Source organism: Caloenas nicobarica, chromosome 4 (genome assembly GCF_036013445.1).
Source record: "Caloenas nicobarica isolate bCalNic1 chromosome 4, bCalNic1.hap1, whole genome shotgun sequence".
Lineage (NCBI taxonomy): Eukaryota > Metazoa > Chordata > Aves > Columbiformes > Columbidae > Caloenas > Caloenas nicobarica.
The window spans coordinates 12401607-12423223 of NC_088248.1; the positions used below are offsets into that span (position 1 = coordinate 12401607).

The following is a 21617-nucleotide window of genomic DNA, read 5'->3' on the forward strand; positions in this document are numbered from 1 at the left end:
GGCATCTGATTAAGCAGGAAAAAAAACACTCTGGGAACCAACTGTTCACCAGGAAATCAAACACATGTTAACGAGGCAACTGTAGCTGCTCGAGCCACTCTGTTAAGATGTCTTTCCACTTGCCTTGCCAGTCATAATAAGTATGAATACACTACTTAAACTAAATTGCTCAAAGTTTTCACTTGAGTGTGGTTTCATATAGCTGGAAGAAATACATCGTCCTCAATACTCATACAGAAATACTTCACATGACAGATTTCCAGTTTCTGTACCCATACATTTTAGCATCTCAACCAACTCAAGTCAACGAGTGTCATCTACTAATGAGAAAGTTCTAAATAAAATGAGACAAAAATGACATTACAACAAAATGTAGAATTAAGGTCTGAATAAAATATGCCTTAATGCAATCAGCAGTCAATCAGAATAAAAAGTTCTGCATGGTTTCAAAGAAGTTTAATGGAATTTTGAAGCTTAGATACAGAAATACAGTTGCAGAGATCCAAGGGTTCAGTATCAAATGTCCAGGGATTTCCACATAACACCACCAGTACCTAAGTTTCTAAAGCTGTAACTGAGAAGGCGAAGTTTGCTTAAAGGATTTTTTTCTTTCCTTTTATTTATTTATTTTTTTTTAATGACTACAAAGCTTTCCCGGAGTTCTTTTATCTTCAACTTCAGGTGAATGTCCTTCTTTGGTTTTTATCTTACCAGTATATATATATTAAAAAAAAAAAAAGGACAGGTGGACTATTACCATGTGAACACATTGCAGTTTTTTTTGTCTCCTGACTATGCTTACTGGTCAGATGAGAAGTCTGGAGTTTGTACATGTAGAGATAGAGCACTTTGGAAGTTGAGATCCACTCTTCTCACCCACACCCTCCTTAGCTGTCGGTTTCACCATGGACATTTTCCATGTGCACTTTGAGGTAGTCATTCCTTGTAAACTTCTTGTGGCAAAGCTGACATTCTGCCATCGGTCGATTGGGGTTGTGAGTCAGCTTGTGTCGGATCAGCATCTTCTTCAAGCTGAAGGACAGATCACAAACCTAAGGCAGTGAAGACAAGACAAAGACCAAAGAAGCCTTAAAACTTCAAGCACGTATAATGCTCTGTATGTTACATCCCTGAGACCACAGCCACACATACCAGCAATACCTAATAAATGAGCTTGTCTTTGGAGGAATAACTCCTTCAGACAGCACCTTAAAGATTATTACTTTGGTAACTTTCAATGCCGTACACTAACAGTGGTACCACAGTAAAAAAAATAAATTAAAAAAAGATAGATACAGATAGACAGACAGATAGATAAAGGGGGAAAATAACCTCATCTTCAAAATATCAATACACTGAGGTGTCCCAGTGACATTATGAGTTTTTCAAAACCTGTTATTCTATCTGGGATGCAGCAAAAATTATGACAAAGCCTCACAGGCCTCTGTCGATTCAACCTCAAATGAAATATTTCCTTCCTGGCCTCCAGAATGACATCTGTGGGTTCCTAAAAACATAAATTCAAATTGCTCAGTTACAAGGAGAGAAGAGTAAGAAAAAAGAGGCTCTGAAGACTGCAAGAAAGGTTAATAATTATTACAGAAGAAAAGTCATTTTTCCTCTGCCTGGCTGAGAAAACAGAAGACATCTTGCAAACAGAGGTGCAATTCCTTTGCTACATTGTCTGGCGCGCTACTTCCCTTCCTCCACTGCACTCCAAGCAATCCAGTTCATTCTTGAATAAATCAATAGAGGGATGAGGGACTCTGCCATGCTAAAACCATTACTACTTATAAAAATTCCTGCACTGAAGTAAAAATGTAAGGTTAAGAATAAGTCCAGTCAAGGGAAATTAGAATGAAAAGTTAAGAATCTGTAGGCAAGATATGCGGTCAATTGAAATTATGCCATTATACTGTCACATTCAACTTCCATGGAGGTATGTATTACATGCATGAATTTCCCAGGGGAAAAAAAAAAAAAAAGCATGCCCCTGATTTGACAAATGCAATAGGCATAAGAGTCATAGAATTAAATAAGAATGAACATCTGTAGGCTTGCAATATAACAATTCCAGGTTCATTCCAGACAAAAATGTCTTCCATGCAGAGGAAACTCAGAACTGAGCACAGTCCCTCTTTAACAAAAGGAATTTTTAAATTCATATTGGTATCAACCTAGTAATGAAAATGCTGAATGATTACTAACTCCTTTTGAACCCAAGACAGATGAACAGAGCTGACTATCCAAGTAGATAATTTTGACCTGCAGTATATGTGTTTTGTACCACCTAAGGCAAAACCATACGATGACCATAAAAAGGGCAACTGCCAGAGGCAAGTTTTGTACCCAAAGTAATTTATCCCCAGACAAGAACACTGTATGTGCTGTTGCAATGGAACACTTCTGAATTTATGACATGACGTAATACTGAGGAATTTTATACAGCAGCTGTAACACTTCAACTTTTTTCCCTCAATCTATAATCACCTCTTTCAGACCCAAGCAACAGTCACTCTTTTGTTATGCAACAGTGAATGTCGCTTACAGCATCCACTGGTCAGGTCTTAATGTTGCTTTTGCCAAATACCATTTTCTATTCCTCTTCCACGGAACACAAAGTGATTTCTTAACATTTATCTAATCATAAACATCATGATTGCTCACAAGTCTCAACATGTTTAAAGTGTCATATACTTGTAAACACGTTTCTTGGAAGTCAGGAGGCCAATCAAGGACACACACATATACAAGATAAGTCTGTTCTGTGCATCTTGCACACACCTCTATTTTTAAAGTGAACAGCTTACAACACAGTCCTAAAGTGCATTATTTTAATTTATAATGCTCATGTAACCACCAGCAGAATGTAGCCTGCAGTTCTGTTAGGGCTCTAGCATGTTCCATCAGCTAATATCTTCAAAAATAACATGGAATGCAGAGGATCATTACTTGAAGATGAGATACATCTTGTGCTGTGCTTATGCATAAAAGTTGTTTTATTTCTTTTGAGAGAGAGTTTGCTCCATCTTTAAAGTTTATAAGCAAGACTGACATTTTATAGATTTACAGCCATGCTTGCTAATGTGCACTTAAACTCTTCAAAATGATCAAAGTTTTGATCAAGTAGGGAGGATGGAAAAGACTGACATTTGGAAGTAAGCGTAGGGTCAGCTAAAGGCAGGGTGGAGGGAAATACTTTACTGGAAAGAAACCAGGACAAGCAGTACCTGACCTTTCTGCCCCCAAAGAATAATCTGTTGTCTCTGAGGCAACTGAAGTTCAATTGGCCTTCCAGTAAAAAATAGGTTGGTCTTCAGAGTACAAAAATCTAATCTATTAGGAGAAAAAGCATTTTGTATTTCCATATATCAGTTATTTTCACTTTCCTATGTGATATATACTAGGATTTTCACCTTAAAATGGCAATATTCAATTTCCACTACTATCAGTGGGATGTGAGAGCTTTGAACCATTAACAGTAAGTTCTGAAAATGCTTTTGGTGACTGATAAGACACAGAAACAGCCACATAAACAAACTGTAGCACCTTTACCGAATACAGTACACAGATTACTTTCACATTAGCACAAGCCTGTACTGTAATGTCTGTAACATATGCCTGAGAGAGCGGAGCGTGAGAGAGGAAGAAAAGAAATGGCTTTAATTTTTGATTCTGAAAGAAAATTCTATGTTAAGCAGAAATGCAGTCTAAAAAAATTGGTGTGTAATAGTCTATATTGGGTGAGGAGAGGTGCATTGTCAAATGATGCCTTTTCTTGAGCCCATAAAATATACGTTTTCTTTCAACAGCCAAAACTTTTCTTTCTTCAGTTCTTTGGCATTGAAGGCAATTACTGTTTGTTAATACTAATGGTACTAATTCTAAGAAACAAAGAAAATTCTGACAGCAAATGTTAACATATTATTTAGATGAAAGAGCTGAATTGTTTCTATGACTGCTTCTAATGCCAGGTAGGAAACAACACCCAAATGCTCATTCCTCTTAAGACTTTTGGATTTCAGTGTGGCTACACGTATAATTACATTTAAAAATATGTTCACCATTTAATAAACAGCCTATTTTTCACCTTTAAACGATTCTTAGTAGGTCTGGGCATTGGACTTAACGGACTTTTCCAAATACTTTAATGAGTATGGGCATCCCAATAGTATGCCTTCACCCCTTAAAACATGCAAGGGAAATTGTAAAAAAATCCAGAAAAATAGTAACAGAAACAATGATGAACATGGGAAGTCATCATGCAAAGTGCTGGAAAGAGAAGCAACTTAGAGAAGTCAACTAAGCAATGACTGGAATAGCTATTAACACTTTTTGCTAATGAGAGAACTAAAAGATAGTTACTGAAATGTCATGGCAGTAACCTAACACACTCCCCCCTTCCCAAAATTTCCTCCCATAGTTAAGAATTTGTGGAAGTTGTTGCCATAGATTACCATACTCAAGTAATCATAAAAAAATAATGAGAACATCTACAGCTTCTTTAGCAGGATAAAAAAATGTAGATGAGAATATTTTAATGTAACAAGCAATCTTTAGCCTTGGGGAGGCTGCAATATATGTCTCCCATAGGTACATTTTTCTGTAACTGTCCACTACCGGTTTTCTTGTAACTTCTGTTGAAATATCTAGGAATATACAATGTGCCAGACAGCTCTGGAGGAGCGGTCTGCTCTGGTGACTTTTGCTATGTCCCCAGCATCTGCAGAAGTGGAGTCTGCATGAAATACGGAGTAAGTAATGAAAACAAAACTTTCTAACGCTGTCCAAGTGTGCATTAAGCAGCAGACCGTGGTAGGCACCTGGGCAACTGAATAGTGTATGAATGAATAGTAGAGGCAACTGCTGTTTATGTCCAAAACCCAAAAAGTCAGCAGTCTCTGCAACACGCAGCTAGCAGAAGACTAGTGCTGAAGAATAATTTTGGTGAAATGTGGCAGTAATTTAAAGCATAAAAAAATCTCCGGTAAGTGAAGGTACATAAAAATTCTCAGAGAAGGACCGGACGAGACACAGATTACAGCTGTTTTAGAAATATTATGATTTGGGAAAACACAGTTCTATCTGATCAATGAGGGCAACTGAAGGAATAGCTGAAGTAGGAAAGTATGTTTTCATGGAGATAATATTTTCAATTAAAGAAAAAAAAGGATAAAATACAACCACCACCCTAAATGGGTCTGGAAAAGCACACTGTGAATCCAAGACCAGTGAATCTTGCATCCACAGTGCAGGAAAAATTGCATTTACACTGCAAGCTAGCCAAGAGCTGATAAAAAGTACAGCAATCTGAAAGCTGAAAACATTATTGACCATGATTTGGAGTTTGAGAAATCCTCAAAAGTACTATCTAGAACCAGGCTGAGAATACAGCAAGTGTCCTGACTTGTAGACATCAGTAAAATAATGTATCTGAAATTTTTTTTTATATTAATACATTTTATTCTCAATGTAATGTTGCCAGATTATTATTAAAAGCCAGATCAATTAACAGATCCTTAGCAACTTTCATGTCAAGCAATTATTTTCATTTTGCGTCTAATTTTATAAATTTGTGAACAGATTTACAACTGTTCAGAATGAGTCATCTACAATATAAGTGAAAACTGGTGTTTCACTTGTGAGTAATTCATTAAGAGCTATTACCACAAAACAAAGCCAGTATACTAATTCTACACCCTATTCTGATGGTCTTCTCTAAATCCTTGAGCAAGAACTTACATTTTGGCATTTGATAATTTTGAAAGACATTTTCCAATGGCTGCTGTACATTCAGCTTCCCCACGTGCTTCTAAAAGCTGTGAGATATGTTATATACAGGATGCGGTATGCTGAATGAAAGGTACTTGAGAGTGATGTATGAACTGTAACATGATATGCTGTATTTCAGCACTGCAATCATACACAGCACCCACGGTTTCTTCACTGAACAGTACAAAACAAACAAACTATGAGACCTATGAGCACACATTGAAAATATCAAACCAGATGTCACTAAATAGGATTTGGAAAATCTGAATTCACATTTCTGCTATTCGATAACATCAGAAGCATCCAGATTCCATGTAATGAATTAAATACGTTTTCCTGTATAAGCTAATATCCAATCATTAATCCGTCATACAATTATAACCCAACCAATATGAATTTGTAACTCTCAACATCCAAACTGCAATAAGAATGGTGAAAATAACTCTTAAGGGATTCAAAACCATAAAATAAAAGGGTGTGCAATGCTCTTGGCAACTGAAGAGGGTACATAAAATTCCCTGAATGGTCTTTCATTAGGCAACGAAAGACCACATGAAGTGTAACTTGATGCCACAGCCAATAGGTGCAAGGCCAAATTCTCACTACAATTAAGTCCTACGGCTGCACTGAAGTCAAGAAGTTAAAGGGACAGATCAACTCACATCACACTGAAACGGCTTCTCTCCGGTGTGGGTTCTCATGTGCTCATCCAGACCTCGCTTTTGACTGAAAGCCTTGTTACACTCTGAACACTGGTACGGCTTTTCCTGTATGAAATGACAACAGTGAGTGAAAGTGAGTGAAAGTGAGTTAACGCAGAGCCCAAGTCATTAAAGGAGTGGAATTCCATGCTGGATGGTGCAAGCTTTATGTTCTCTCCAAGGGATTACAGTCAGTGAAAACAACAGAAAACTATTTTCAAATGATTAAGTGAAAGCTGGGAAAGCTGTGGCCTGACAGTTTCCACTTCAACACCCACTTATGAATTAATTATCTGTTCCAGTCTTTCAAACTCAGCCATTTTGGGAGTCTGCTTTTTGTAATGTGAAAGGTACAAAAAATGTAAAACTCCAGTGTACTTTCCTTCATCCTCCACAAAAGCTTAAAGCATAAAGACAAGTAAGATTATGAAAACTTCAGGTTTATTAGCACATTCCCAAGCAGGAGAAGAGGTGAGGAGAGGAAGTGGAGGTACAAGGAAATCCTGTGGTAGAGAAAAAACTTATTTCGAAAAGTGGTGACAGAAGGTTAACCACATATTCATTGCCGAATCTCAAAAGAAGTGCAGATGGCAACCAAGCCATCTGTATTTTTATTAGAAGTATTGGTTAGCAGCTACTGTAACACATGATGTTGTAAAAGTTGCAAGCTCACTGACCTCAAATAAATAATTAGAGATATGTGTGGAAAACCGCTTACATAAATATTTTCTTCTTTGAAGTTCTTCCTTAACATTTCTATATAGGGTATAATTCCTCTTTTATACCACTAAAGTTACAAAAGAACTGTACGGAAAACAACACTGAAAAAAATTAACTAAATGTGAAAGTTAGTAATATGGCACTGCACATTGCCTCACTAAAATTTTGATGCTCTAGAAGCACTGTTATTCTAAATCAAATAATTATACTTATTTCACTCTCATCCTACTTTTTTCTCTGGTCTCCAATTCTGTATTGCTCAAGTTCTAAAGATGGGTATTTTAGGCAACAAAGTAAACTACTTTTTACTAAATTAAACTGAAAATCAATACTAAAAATCAATAAGCAATAAAAATGCTAAGTCCAAGAATTAAGAAACAATAGGCAGTAAGCTTGTCTTCTGAGAGATAATGTGAGATTCAAGGATAAGTTAGAAGAAACAACTCAGGTTTGGTGTTGAAGCTACAAAGTGAGTAAATTCTCTGGTTATTGAATTCCTGTTCTGCACGGGTAGGGGACAATGGGGTCTCCATATATTGCTGAATCCTGCCAGCTTAAACCATACAAGTAATACAGTGGACTAGAAATCAGTGTTGTTCTGGGTAAGTTCCAAGCTCTCTCTTTGGGGCTCTTTGCAGGTACAGAGATCTCAGAGAGGGTGAAGACTGGGGTCTTAATTTTGAAAGTTGTGATGGAGAACCCTCCCATGAGGTTTCCTAGAAAAGGCAGTGTCATAGGCAGAAACATCTCAACTTGTAGTAGCAGGAATCCTCTAGTGCATCACAACCAGATCATAAGCTGTGTAGACAGGGAAAAGTATTTAATCAGAATTTCAGTTTCAAGAATGAGTAAATCATGAAATAAAGTACATTTCAGTAGAAGGCAAGACAAATCTTTCTTCTGACACAGGCTGAATACGTGGCCAAGCTTCATGTAATCAAGCTGGCCTAAAGGGAAGCCACTGATGAGCTTTTCTGTGTAAGACTCTCCTTACATGTTAATAATTTTTTTCATCATGTTCTTAATTTTGTAATTTCCATGAATCTTCAGTATAGAGTAAAACATAATAAATTACCTAAAAAAAGATGTGAGCTGATATTTAAAAAAAAATAAAAATAATCATCTAGACCAAAAACTCTATGTCACAAGGAATTCTGCTAGACTGACTAAAGACTTCATGGAGCAGGCCTGTAATTGTTACGGAAATGTATGTATAAGCCATATGAAAAGCAGGTTTATGAAACACACCCTTAATTGGTTTTCCATTGTGGTTAACATAAACCACGTTTTCTGTGAGTTGTCTGAAAACAGCCTTTCTCTGTGTAGATTGTTCCACAGAAAGTGCAAAGCATATGATGTGTACATCTTAAACACCTATGAAAACACTCATTATTGCAAACTGTACCAGGTGTGCTTGCTCCCTTTTTATCATCTTGTTTTACAGGCATCTGAAGACTTAACTCTATTATGATCCTCCTATTCATTTCAGAGTTAAATGGACTTCAAAGGCGCCCAGGTTCCATTTCAGAGAAAGAGCTATTATAAAGTCTAGGAAGCTGGAGTCACAAACTTGGACCAGAACATCTTACCCAGGGTTATGTTTGGCTATTTGTGTTATTCTCTATGGCAAAAAGCATATCTCTCACTATCGCCTAGGTATTTGTATCCAAATTCACATATGTAGTGCATGAAACACATCCAAAGCTTCTTTGATCTAATTTTAGACCCCTTACATCTGTATATTCCAGTGACTTCAGCAGACACGATTTTGATTCACACCAGCCCCCTCTCTCCACTAAGCTAAGCTGCTCGTCGTTCACATTTGCGTCTGTTTCAGTAAAGTCGGTAGTGTTGCCAGAGCAAAACTTGGACCTAAGTTTCTCTCCAGAGAAAAAGACCTTTTTGTTGGTTTCAAAGAAGTCAGTCTCAGAGGTTAATTTCTTCAAAAGATGACATTCTGTCCATTTTCTTTTCTCTTTCCCTTTTCTTCCCCTCATATCAAATTTCCATTGAGCAATAGTTTAAGGCGGCAACATTTGTAATACAGAAAAGGTGATGTTGGCTTGGCATAACCACTACTGCTCTAAATCTGTACAGGAAAAGACAAACAACAACAACAGAGAAAAACCACAGCAATAAGTCTGAAAGAAAGTAAATGTCATCACTAAAGAACAATAAGGACCAATGATGAAATAAGAAGAAAGCTGGACGAATTTAAAACATCAAGCAAAGGAAAAAAACCTGCTAACTGTCAGCAAAACAGGAGGTCATCGGGAAGATCAGGTAAGTCTGACTTCAGAGGAGCCAGCAACTGCTAGTACTATAAATCTACCCTCTTCTCAAAAAGCATCTGCCAGGCCATGGTTATGGTGGCAGAAAAGTCAAAAGATTACACGTGTTTTCTTTTATTGATGACATAAATGAGGAAGGGAGCAGGGAGAGTGAGTGAGACAGGATGTAGCTGATACTGCGGTGATTTAATATCACATTTTTAAGTATACCAGGTAGAACCAGCAGAACAGAATTTATAACCTTCCTGCATCTAAACAAAGGCAGGCCAAGGAGAGCCCAAATGGTATTCTGGAAGGTGCTTCACTGTAAGAATGGTATGCTGACTTAAAAGCTGTGATGATTTTCACTTCACCACATTAAAATGGAGAGGAATTCAACATTTCAACAACTATGACAAATAAAACAGTGCCTGCAATATACATTTCCTGCCTTTAGATAGCTGAATCAGAAATTATCACCTTGGATTCTATGCAAATTGTGATTTGCATTAGAAAGAAGTCAGAATACAAAAAATTCACAGGGCCATTTGACGCCACCTTTAACAGATTGATAGAACATGTGTACACAGTACCCTGCAACCATAGCAGATGGAAATAGTTAAATGTGGAATATCTGAACTCCTAACTGCTGCTGTAGTTGACTGTAACTCCCTTAAGAAATATTAATTCATTACGTGTATTTGTTTAGCACTAGCACATCTCATTTCTGTAAACCTGGTAAAACTGATTACACAGGTAAAACCTGAATGACTTTGGTAGGAATATCTCCAAATAAGTTTTTAAATCTGAATTTAGAACTATTACCTGAGCTCATCAGCAGAGGAAAATACCATCTAGACACTACTACATCCAAATAAATCAACACTCAAGATTCAAATAAATGAGAGTTAAGTAATCTTTCCAAGGTGGTAGGTGCAAGTTAAAATTGGGCTGAATCCACTCTTAGGAGACCTTATTCTTTACTTTTTTAGTTAAATTAATTTACTACAGTGAATGCAGATCACTCAGAAAGTGAACTTGTTGAATACAGAAGTTTTACTCAATAACTCCTTTTAACACTTAGAATTTAACTGACATTCAGAGCATACTTAAAATCCCACAACTATCTAGGATCTAATCTTTTCACTTATGCTCTTTTTTATTTTTTAATATCCTACTGAATACAGCAGATTTACTTCAGAATTTCACATATTTAATATTTCTTCTTGTAAACCAGGTTCAAACATCTAAGCATACATTAGAATTACTAGCATCTTGATGAGGCCTTCTATGGGCAGCTGAGCGTGGCCTCACAGTCACAGGCTCTGGTTGTTATGGGGGATTTTAACTACCCTGATGTTTGCTGGAAGGACTACTCAGCCAGCCAGCCTCAGTCTAGGAGGTTCCTCCAGTGCATTGACGATAACTTTCTCATGCAAATGGTGGAGGAGCCGACTAGAAGAGGTGCGCTGCTGGATCTCGTCCTCGCTAACAAGGAGGGTCTGGTCGAAGCAGTAAAGGTGGGGGGCTGCCTTGGTTGCAGTGACCATGAGATGGTGGAGTTCAGAATCTCCTGTGGTGGGAGCAGAATACCGAGCAGAATTGCAACCCTGGACTTCAGCAGGGCCGACTTTGGCCTTTTCAAACAGTTGCTGGAGGGAATCCCGTGGGCAAGGCTGCTTGAAGGTAAAGGCGCCCAAGATAGTTGGTTAACTTTCAGGGACTGCTTCTACCAAGCTCAAGATCAGTGCATCCCGACGCGCAGGAAGTCAAGGAAGGGAGCCAGGAGACCTGCGTGGTTAAACAGGGAACTGCTGGGCAAACTCAAGTGGAAGAGGAGGGTTTACAAATCATGGAAGGAGGGGCTGGCCACTTGGGAAGAATATAAGGCTGTTGTCAGAGGATGTAGGGAGGCAACTAGGAAAGCTAAGGCCTCCTTAGAGTTAAACCTGGCGAGAGGGGTCAAGGACAACAGGAAGAGGTTCTTCAAATACATGGCAGATAAAACTAACACCAGAGGCAATGTAGGCCCACTGATGAACGGGGTGGGTGCCCTGGTGACAGAAGATACAGAGAAGGCAGAATTACTGAATGCCTTCTTTGTCTCTGTCTACTCTGCCGGAGGCTGTCCTGAGGAGCCCCGTACCCCTGAGGCCCCAGAGGAAGGCAGGGCAATGGAGGAGTCTGCCTCAGTTGATGAGGACTGGGTTAGGGAGCAATTAAGCAATCTGGACATCCATAAATCCATGGGTCCAGATGGGATGCACCCGCGGGTGCTGAGGGAGCTGGCTGAAGTCATTGCTGGACCGCTCTCCATCATCTTTGCCAAGTCTTGGGAAACGGGAGAGGTGCCTGAGGACTGGAGGAAAGCAAATGTCACTCCGGTCTTCAAAAAGGGCAAGAAGGAGGACCCAGGCAACTATAGACCGGTCAGCCTCACCTCCATCCCTGGGAAAGTGATGGAACACCTTATCCTTGGTGCCATCTTAAGACATATCAATGATAAGAGGGTCATCAGGGACAGTCAACATGGCTTCACCAAGGGGAAGTCGTGTTTGACCAACCTCATAGCCTTTTATGAAGACGTAACAAGGTGGATTGACGATGGCAGAGCAGTGGATGTGGTCTACCTTGACTTCAGCAAAGCATTTGACACCGTCTCCCACAGCATCCTCACGGCAAAACTGAGGAAGTGTGGACTGGATGATCGGGTAGTGAGGTGGACTGCAAACTGGCTGAAGGAGAGAAGCCAGAGAGTTGTGATCAATGGGGCGGAGTCTGGTTGGAGGCCTGTATCTAGTGGAGTGCCTCAAGGGTCAGTTCTGGGACCAATACTGTTCAATATATTCATCAATGACTTGGATGAGGGAATTGAGTGTACTATCAGCAAGTTTGCTGATGACACCAAGCTGGGAGGAGTGGCTGACACGCCAGAAGGCTGTGCTGCCATCCAGCGAGATCTGGACAGGCTAGAGAGTTGGGCGGGGAAAAATTTAATGAAATATAACAAGGGGAAATGTAGAGTCTTGCATCTGGGCAGGAACAACCCCAGGTTCCAGTACAGGTTGGGGAATGACCTATTAGAGAGCAGTGTAGGGGAAAGAGACCTGGGGGTCCTGGTGGACAGCAGGATGACCATGAGCCAGCACTGTGCCCTTGTGGCCAAGAAGGCCAATGGCATCCTGGGGTGTATTAGAAGGGGGGTGGTTAGTAGGTCCAGAGAGGTTCTCCTTCCCCTCTACTCTGCCCTGGTGAGACCTCATCTGGAATATTGTGTCCAGTTCTGGGCCCCTCAGTTCAAGAAGGACAGGGAACTGCTGGAGAGAGTCCAGCGCAGGGCCACAAAGATGATTAAGGGAGTGGAGCATCTCCCTTATGAGGAAAGGCTGAGGGAGCTGGGGCTCTTTAGCTTGGAGAAGAGGAGACTGAGGGGTGACCTCATTAATGTTTATAAATATATAAAGGGCGGGTGTCACGAGGATGGAGCTAGGCTCTTCTCAGTGACAACCAACAGTAAGACAAGGGGTAATGGGTTCAAGCTGGAACACAAGAGGTTCCACTTAAATGTGAGAAGAAACTTCTTCTCAGTGAGGGTGACAGAGCACTGGAACAGGCTGCCCAGGGGGGTTGTGGATTCTCCTTCTCTGGAGACATTCAAAACCCGCCTGGACGCCTTCCTGTGTAACCTCACCTAAGTTTTCCTGCTCTGGCAGGGGGATTGGACTAGATGATCTTTTGAGGTCCCTTCCAATCCCTAACATTCTGTGATTCTGTGATTCTGTGATCTTGGGGTAAGGCATACTGACCATTTTAAATTTCACATGACTACCAACCTGGTGGATTTGAATTTTCTACATGCTGAAAACTTAGCATTCAATGAAGTTCAGAGAACAGATCTTATACTACTTGTAAACATTTAAACATAATCTTATATTACAGGTAAACATTTACACTTGTGACATGAGTGTGAAAATTGCCAGACTTGAATAATGGCAATGATATAGGACAAAAAAACCATCAAAACAAACCACTTTTTTTTTTTCTTCTGGAAACATATAGAATTCAGATCCGGAGACAAACAAGATGTATTTTAGAAAAATGAACAGTAAGGGCCAGTATATACATGAAGTTTCTTAGTAAAACCTGGATAAGCCTGAAAAGGTCTCAACCTGAACTCCTTAGTAAACAGTGGGTAAGGAACTTTTTGGAGTGAGATTTATGCTCACTAGAGGAAAAACAGAGCTAAAGAAAAATATCAGCTTGTATTTTTGAGAGCAAAATATTTATAAATACATAGATCATCCTTTGGTTCACCTATACTTTTTCCTTGTTTTATTTGCTTTCATTGTTCTGAAACAAAGAGCTTTCCTTTGCTCCCAAAGAGAAAGTCTTATAATGCCTACACATGAGATGTAAATACATTAACACTATCTGCTTTCAAATATTGTGTGGAGATTTTGAAAATATTTCTATTACTTTTGATAAATATAATTTTCTCCTATATCTATTGGCATTATCACTTGAACACATGGTTAGTAAAAAAAAAAAGTTTTGAAAAAGATTAGTAAGAATGGAAAAATGTGGCGTAGAATGAACAAACATGACCACCCAAACAACATTAAAATATGCTAGCTAGGCTGGCAGCCACCAAGAAGTGACTTCTCCAACAGAATCCTGGAAATCTTAGAGCTTTGCCAACCTGAAAATGCAGAAAAGGCAGTGGTGTTATCCGCTTACAAACCAGGAGGACAGTGACTAATACAGACTTCAGGAAGCATTGTCTAAAGGGTATCTTAGGCATTGAGGGAATGATGCTGAGTTTAAGACACCTGTGTATTTCACACAAACCCTTTGCTTTGTGTGTTTTAAACCTTGTCCTAATACTGGTAACACTTTGTTTCAATTATTACTGATTTTTAATGCTGCTGTGTCCCTCAAACCACATTCAGGACCTCTTTAGCCAGTTGTACATAACATATATCAAAGATGGTGACTCCAGCTCAAAATCCCAAAGCTCTAGTATATGCAATTATTTGGACTTTACTGTACCATTAACTTCCTGTTTTCCACAGTCATTCTGCCTATTTGCTACTTGCAATCTGTAAAGCTTTTGTTTCTTTATTTTTTCCAAACTGCTGAAGTAACTCCTGCCCCTAAGATGTAGTGAAGGATGGTTGATATAATCAGCCATGATGAAAACTCAACAGATGTTGATCTGCTCTTGGAAAAAACAGTATAAATATTAAAAAATAATAATAATAATAATTCTACCAGGAAAAGATCATCATCAGCCAACATTACATAAAAAAGGAGTATGAAAATATAGGTGCAGTGGGATTCAAATCTTTTATATTCTGTATACAAACACAGATTCCACAGGAAAGGAAGCCACAGCACTGGCAAAGTCATCATCCTCAGACAGATGTTTGAGAACTCACTCATGTCTCACCAATGGGGAAATATAGAGAATATCTAATATTGAAAAAACTCAAGATTCAGTCAACACCTCATAATATTTCATTACACACTGTCACGTGTACATGAGAATATATTTAGTAACCAATGTAATATATATATATTAGTCAGTAGCATGGTATGCTGTTTCTAGAACATATGACCTTTTAAAAAACTTTCTTAAGCCCAAGTATTTCCTGGGAAATACAGAACAAGAGGAATTATGTAATAATTGTCAATATTGTTTGTGCATTTTATTTCATTATTTTATTTTAATAGCCTTCTAAGTTTTTTTAAAAAAATGGAGGGGGTTGTATAAAGTTCCATATGAGTGTCTTGGAAAGACTGCCTAACTCAGGGCCAGGATGAGGACAGTTTGCTTCTCATGCTGTCCTGGCAGCAAGCTGAAACTCTGACTTGAAGAGAACACCTTGACAGGGGGCTGTCTGGCTTCCATACTTCTCATTATTTATACCTATTCCCATTAAAATCATAAATGAAACTTGAAATTAACTCAAGGTTATCTAAGTTCTGCACATACTGCATCAGTCCTTGAGTCCTTAGCTTCTAAAGATATCCTTGCATTGAAGTCACTCACGTGATTTCTGCAGAACATGCAGCCATATTCATAAAAGCTTCAGACTAAACACTCTCAGCCACCACTACCAAAGTCACTATGAGATTAAAGAGCTCAAGAGTTGAGTTCAAAACAGACCTGATACTCAGGCCACTAGATCATACCAATCCCTGCAATTTTGAGGCTACACCGCTAACAGTATCCAAGCTGCCTAGCTTCAAATGAACAAGAAATTATAGGAGACAAAGCTTCCAAAACAGTGAGTACTGATGCCTTTAGTATCCAGAAGCTACATAAGATCAACTGCAATCTACTGACCCATTCCATGCAACACGTATATGTATGTACGTGTGTGTACGTGTTTATACGTGTATATATATTTGTATATATATGAGAGTGTGTGTGTGTATAAGTATATTAGCCGAGTTATTTCAAGTGCGGATGAATAAAGTTAGTTGAAGAGTTAGAAAAATCTGCTTATCACTTAATTTGCTCTGTTTCTTACAGTATAATCTCTGAACATTAGGTGCTTTTTTATAAATATGCTTAAATACAATTGCATTTTTAAATGGTAGGTACTTATGCATAAAACAAAGAAACACACCTAATAACGTACTGTAATTTCTCTAATTTTAAAATATTAACTCAGAAATGTACAATTTGAGCATTACAACCAGCAAGCCTTCCAACCACTAGAAATCAGATTTTTAAACAAGCTGTAAGAATCACATGCCTCTGTTAAACCTTCGAAGTATAAATATGAACTATTCAAACCAAGTGATAAAAAAGAATTTGTAAACGGCTTCTACTCTTCCTGTTTTCCATCACTGCCCTGTATTTCACGGAAACAAACTGTAATAAAACTACCATTTTCAGAAGTAATGAAAACATCAATTTGACATGACAATAACTCTGGGCACCTATCAATGATCATTTTTCCAAACATTAACAATTATATTGCAGTAAGATACAATAATTTCTCCATATGTTTAAGCTGGAACTTTGTAATACCATGTCAGGCACTGAATAAAGCCTTAGGGATGTGCTGAAGTTTACTGCACTTTGAAGGTTGGAAGTATGTGTATATTTACTCAAAGCTAATATGATCTGTAAATTCATTTCATCAAGAACTTCGATAAGTTCCTCATTTATGTTTTCTTAGGCTGCTATATTTCTTCTTATTATTAAAACACAAAAAAACCCCACCCACCCAGACAAACAAACAAAAAAGCATAAACCAAACACATCTACTTTTAAAAAAACAAATCAGTGTTCAGGTGACATTTTAATATTAGGTGGTTGGTATTTTCTTCTCCTTACATAGTCAGTAGGGGTTTTGGCTTAACTTCTCTGTTTACTCCAGGGTTTGAGCTGACACCTGCGGCCACCCAGGTTTTACTCAGTTTAGCAGCTGCCAGACCCTAATCAACTTTCTACAATGATTTTTCCAGCAGCCTTCCATGTTCCACAGGATCAGGTTTGGCATTTAATCCCACTGGTAAAATATATCTAGATTTAATCTCCACAATGACATTTTCCTTGTTGAGTGTCATGTATAATATATAACTATTTTCCAGCAAGCATGCAAGAATAAATTTCAGAATAAAACTTATGCATAGGAAAGGGCAAGATAAGGAATAGTCAGCATTCATACAACCTTTTGTCTTGAAAAGCCAACACATTAAATGCCTGAAGAGAGAAATTTCAAGCCTGACTTCCCGGTTTTCTTGTTCTTAGAACTGACACATATTGACAGACAGATTACTATTTTTTAATTACCTTATCTTTAGTTTTGTCTTTCTTTAAATGCTCTAGGATCACAGAACAAGTTACAATGAATTAGTATCACACAGAGGAATTTCAAGCCATTTCTGCAGAGGTATTATCCTTCTTTACTGGCAAAGTTCTTACACAGAACTTTAGAATGTATTTCTTTTAGTCTTTACATTAAGATCAGGTGTGTGCTTTTGAACCAGGCTTCCCCAACGCCCCCTCTTACTGTGCTTCAGTGCACACCTCCAAAATGGTTTGGACTGCATGACTTGAATTGCTTTTGGAAAGAATTAAACCAGAAGGTGCGTTCCAGGGAGCACTAGTGTGCATTCAGCCTATAGGACCAGATTACACAAAATCCGCAATAAAATCCCTGAAACATATACAATATATACATCAGGTCCTCAGCACCAGCTGTTTCACTTTACATGCCTACTATTGCATTGCACTACTTGTTAACATATACATAGTCTCTCCTTTCTGGAATGAAGACTTAGATCACACCTGCCCTGAAACCAGAGAGGTGCTACAATGTGAATGTGTGACCTCATTAAAAAAAAAATACTTACACGTGAATAGCTCAGAACTTCTAGTTCAGCTTATATTGCTCTTGATTAAAGATCTGAAAAGCTCAGAGATGGAAATTCAACTAAAAAGAGAGAAGACCACGGGCAGTAACAACAGACCTGCCTGGTCTTAAAGTACATGGCAGAAACTGTCAAAGAGTTCTGCATCTCAGTGCACAGATTTAAACTTTGCTAGAATCTCTGTGTGTGCAGAGAAACCTCAATGCAGGTGATCTTGATATTACAAAACTGTTATGTAATCTACATACTAACGAGCTGGTTTTGCTACTGGAGTGGGGGTGTTTTGTTTCCTGCATAATATTTTTCTAGGTTTCTGTTGTTGTGTGTTTTGTTTTGGTTTGGTGTTTGTTTGTTTGTTTGGGGGGTTTTGTGTGGGTGGTGGTGGTTGTTTGGGTTTTTTTCCCCTACAGAGGCTGGAGGTTTTGTTGTTTTCACTCAAACTGTATGACAAACTAGGGAAAAATTAAACTTGACACTATTGTAGAGTTGGTCTTGTTTACCATTTCTCCCACTCACAGCCATGTAGAACGTAATGAAATTTCTCTTGCTGCAAAAACAGTAATATGGGACCGTAATATCAGAAAACATTTTATAGCGCTTCTTAAAGTGACTTAGCTGAAAAGGAGTGGGAACAACTAACAACATGGGACTAGCCTGCTCCAAATGAACTGCCAGGAAGCATTGCACAAACTACTGGTAGTTTCTAAACTAAAGTTTGGGGTACCTGAGTCCTTTATATAGGACCCTCAAGATCTGGATAGGATAGTAGAAAATTAAACAAACAGGTTTGATGTTATCTTTACTCATTTAGAAAGCTATTCTGTGTGCAGATTTGCATATGGAGACTAATAACTATGACCTTCTCTATTTCCTAATAGATAAGGAACTTTCTCAGTTTGGCCTCAAGGCTGACTCGACTTCTATAAGCAGCAACAGGTCCCAAGGGATTACTAGTAAAAGTTACGACTTCTAAACATTTTGTTTGTTTTCTTATGGTGGATGGGGAGGCCAGAGGCACACAGCATATGGAGTGCCAGGCCAGCTTAACTTCACCTGGAGATCTCTCTTTACTAAGGGAATTCACATGTGGCTGTTTGAAGACAGCTCTCCATCTCCTTGCTGGCTAAGTGAAGCCAAGATCAATCCTTTGTCCTCTAATAAATGTACATAAGTGACAAGACTTTTCTCTGAAACAGACAACCTTTGTGCTGACTGAGACTCAAGATTCAAAAATAAAATTGCAATTTCCCTTTATTTTGCCTTCCATTAAATAAAAGTTAAAGTTGGTTTGCAGCTTAATATTTGTCCTGAGTTAGTGAAGTACAGCCTCTACAAAGGCTCACAGTGACAGGATTTTAAGGAGACAGTAAGAATCAAAACATTGGATTTTGAAGTGTCAAGAACAGTGAAGCCTTTAGAAAATTGTTTATTCAGTAAACAACTAAAACTGGTAATTTATATCTGTAAATAACCACAGGTTATGGGAAGAAGTTAGTAGTGTTATTATTTCAACATAGAAGAAATTGAACATGGAAAAAATAGAAGGTCAGTAAGGGAGTCATAATTAGAATTTAACAGTTAATGACTTAAATCTTTGCCTCTTATTTTGATAAGTATAAAGTATCTTGGTTGATACAGCTTAATCTCTACATAAACAGTAATTATTTACTTTTTGTCAGACATGATTCATAGACCATTCTCAAATAACCATAAATTTAAGCTACTCTTACCCTTGTCTGGGACTTACCCTTGTGTGGGTGCGAATATGCATCTTCAAACCATCGTTCTTACTGAAAGCTTTGTCACAGTAAGGACACTGATAAGGACGCTCACCTGAAAACAAGAAAAGCATCAGAATCCACAAATATGGCCTCAATACATGAAGGTCTTGCAGCACAGTTATTTCTCAAACCGAGGTACTTTTTTCTGGCCTTGCCCTCACACTCAGTTCAAACAAAAAGAGACCTAAGCATTAGGAAAATTACAAATAAAGGTCTACCTGAGTAGGATGCAGGGCTGGATCAAAATATTACTCTTTGCTGCTTAGTTTTGTTCTAGTAATATATGAATATACACAGGGAGCCCTCAGGGGAAAAAAAAAAAAAAAAAATACAATCATACACCTCCTGCCATTGCCCAAACCACATTCTACAGTGACTAACACATGGTCACTTCCATGGTCAGGCATTAACTGCTCCCAAATATTTCTTCTATTTCACAGCTGGTCATTATTAGAGCCCTCTAGGTGTCAGAATCCCAACGAAATATAAAATCTATTCCTTTTTAATGCTGTATCTGAACTGTGTTAGAAGATAGTTAATCAAAAGTTCCTGCAATTTGTGTGTCGCAATTTGTAATTGAAATGGAAGCAGAAAGATCTTCACATCTCCCTTGCAGCATGCCATATCTCAGAGGTATTTAGTTCAATGCTCCATTAAACAGATGTCATTTAGCATGGATTTTCCCCAACTCACATTAGCGTAATGTGGATACTGAGCTATTCAGAATCAAAGAGTGAAGAGTTTCTAAACTAGCTCCATAATTTGGAAGAACTGATAAAGCTTTATAATTCCCCAAAGGTATTTTAAGTTTTAGCTCTTGAGGCAATGCACTGGAATCTGAGTCTATTTTCTGCTCCTCCTGTACATGACACTTTAAAAGCAATTATAAGACTGTTTCTAGTATAAAAACATAGTTCAGTGAATTAAAATGATACAACTACTTTTATCAAAATTGAATTTGTCCTGTGCAATCATAATGCTGAAGGTGTGAAAAAATCTTTATTTGAAAATACAAGTTAAGCAAAGCCTATTCTACTAAGTCAATGCACAGATTTCCACTCACTAGAGAATCGTTGCACATATAGAGAGATTTAACATAGTTTAAATGCCAAAAAATTCTTAATACTCATACTCAATCCTGGAAAATAGGTAAGGTTAACTACATTTTACAGGTAAAAAAAAAAAAAACCACAACACACTGACCTATTTCACTGACATGACAAAGATCAGAGCGCAAGAGAGTGGCAGTAACAGAGATAAGCATTTAAAGCTCTACAGTCCCTCATACCAGGGATATTTGTCTTGACTTGGAGAAAAGAGGCCTCAACCCTCTTCTTCTGTTTTCTCTGCATGAGGTGTTCCTCCATGATTGCTCAGAGGGAATATGCTGGATGTTTTCTTTCTTGAGAACAAGATGCCAAAGGATCACAAAAAGTACATAATGGAGACAGCTTAAAGAAATAGCTGTTCAGAAGAACTGACTGAATATAGCACAGCTGATCAACTGAGAGTCACTTTTGTACATAAAATCCCCATATAGTCACTGGGTGTGCAGAGATTTGAGAGCAGCTGAGATTAGATGATTATATAAGGGGATGAAAAAATTCACTTCAGTAGACCGAATACTCTGTTATTTTCTGTCTTCTGTTACTGTTTAGACAACTCTGATAATAACCACAGGAAAAAGCTGTAGTGAAGTACTTGTGAAACACACACATTTTTCCCTCTCGTACTCTGCAATCTCTCAGAAAGCACAATTGTATGAATATGGCTTTTTTTGGTTTTTTTAGGATGACGACAACAATGTGTTTTAGCTGTGTTTTCATTGAGCAGTTTGAAATATGATACTCTCTCATGACCCCTGATGTCTTTAATTCATGCCTCCAAAACTCAAATACTGCAACAGTTGTCAGTACTCAAATATTTAATTAATTCAGCTGACATTTTTATGTTTTAGGGTTTTTGAATGTAGAAGTTAAAGC

General features: G+C 38.2%; 1 protein-coding gene across 4 annotated transcripts in view; it reads right to left on the reverse strand.

Annotated features, from left to right (window-relative positions):
• Window positions 1-21617, reverse strand: part of PRDM5 (PR/SET domain 5) — a 95354-nt gene that overhangs the window by 5652 nt on the left and 68085 nt on the right. For 3 of the 4 annotated variants that reach the window (XM_065634143.1, XM_065634142.1, XM_065634141.1), the window contains 3 exons: window positions 19602-19687; window positions 6435-6539; window positions 450-1052 (listed from right to left, as the gene is read on the reverse strand). In XM_065634143.1, the coding sequence (XP_065490215.1) occupies window positions 888-1052; window positions 6435-6539; window positions 19602-19687 (356 nt within the window). In that variant the 3' untranslated portion in view covers window positions 450-887. Of the gene's footprint in view, window positions 1-449; window positions 1053-6434; window positions 6540-19601; window positions 19688-21617 lie in introns of those variants that run through there. The other variant, XR_010606132.1, reaches the window with a different exon arrangement.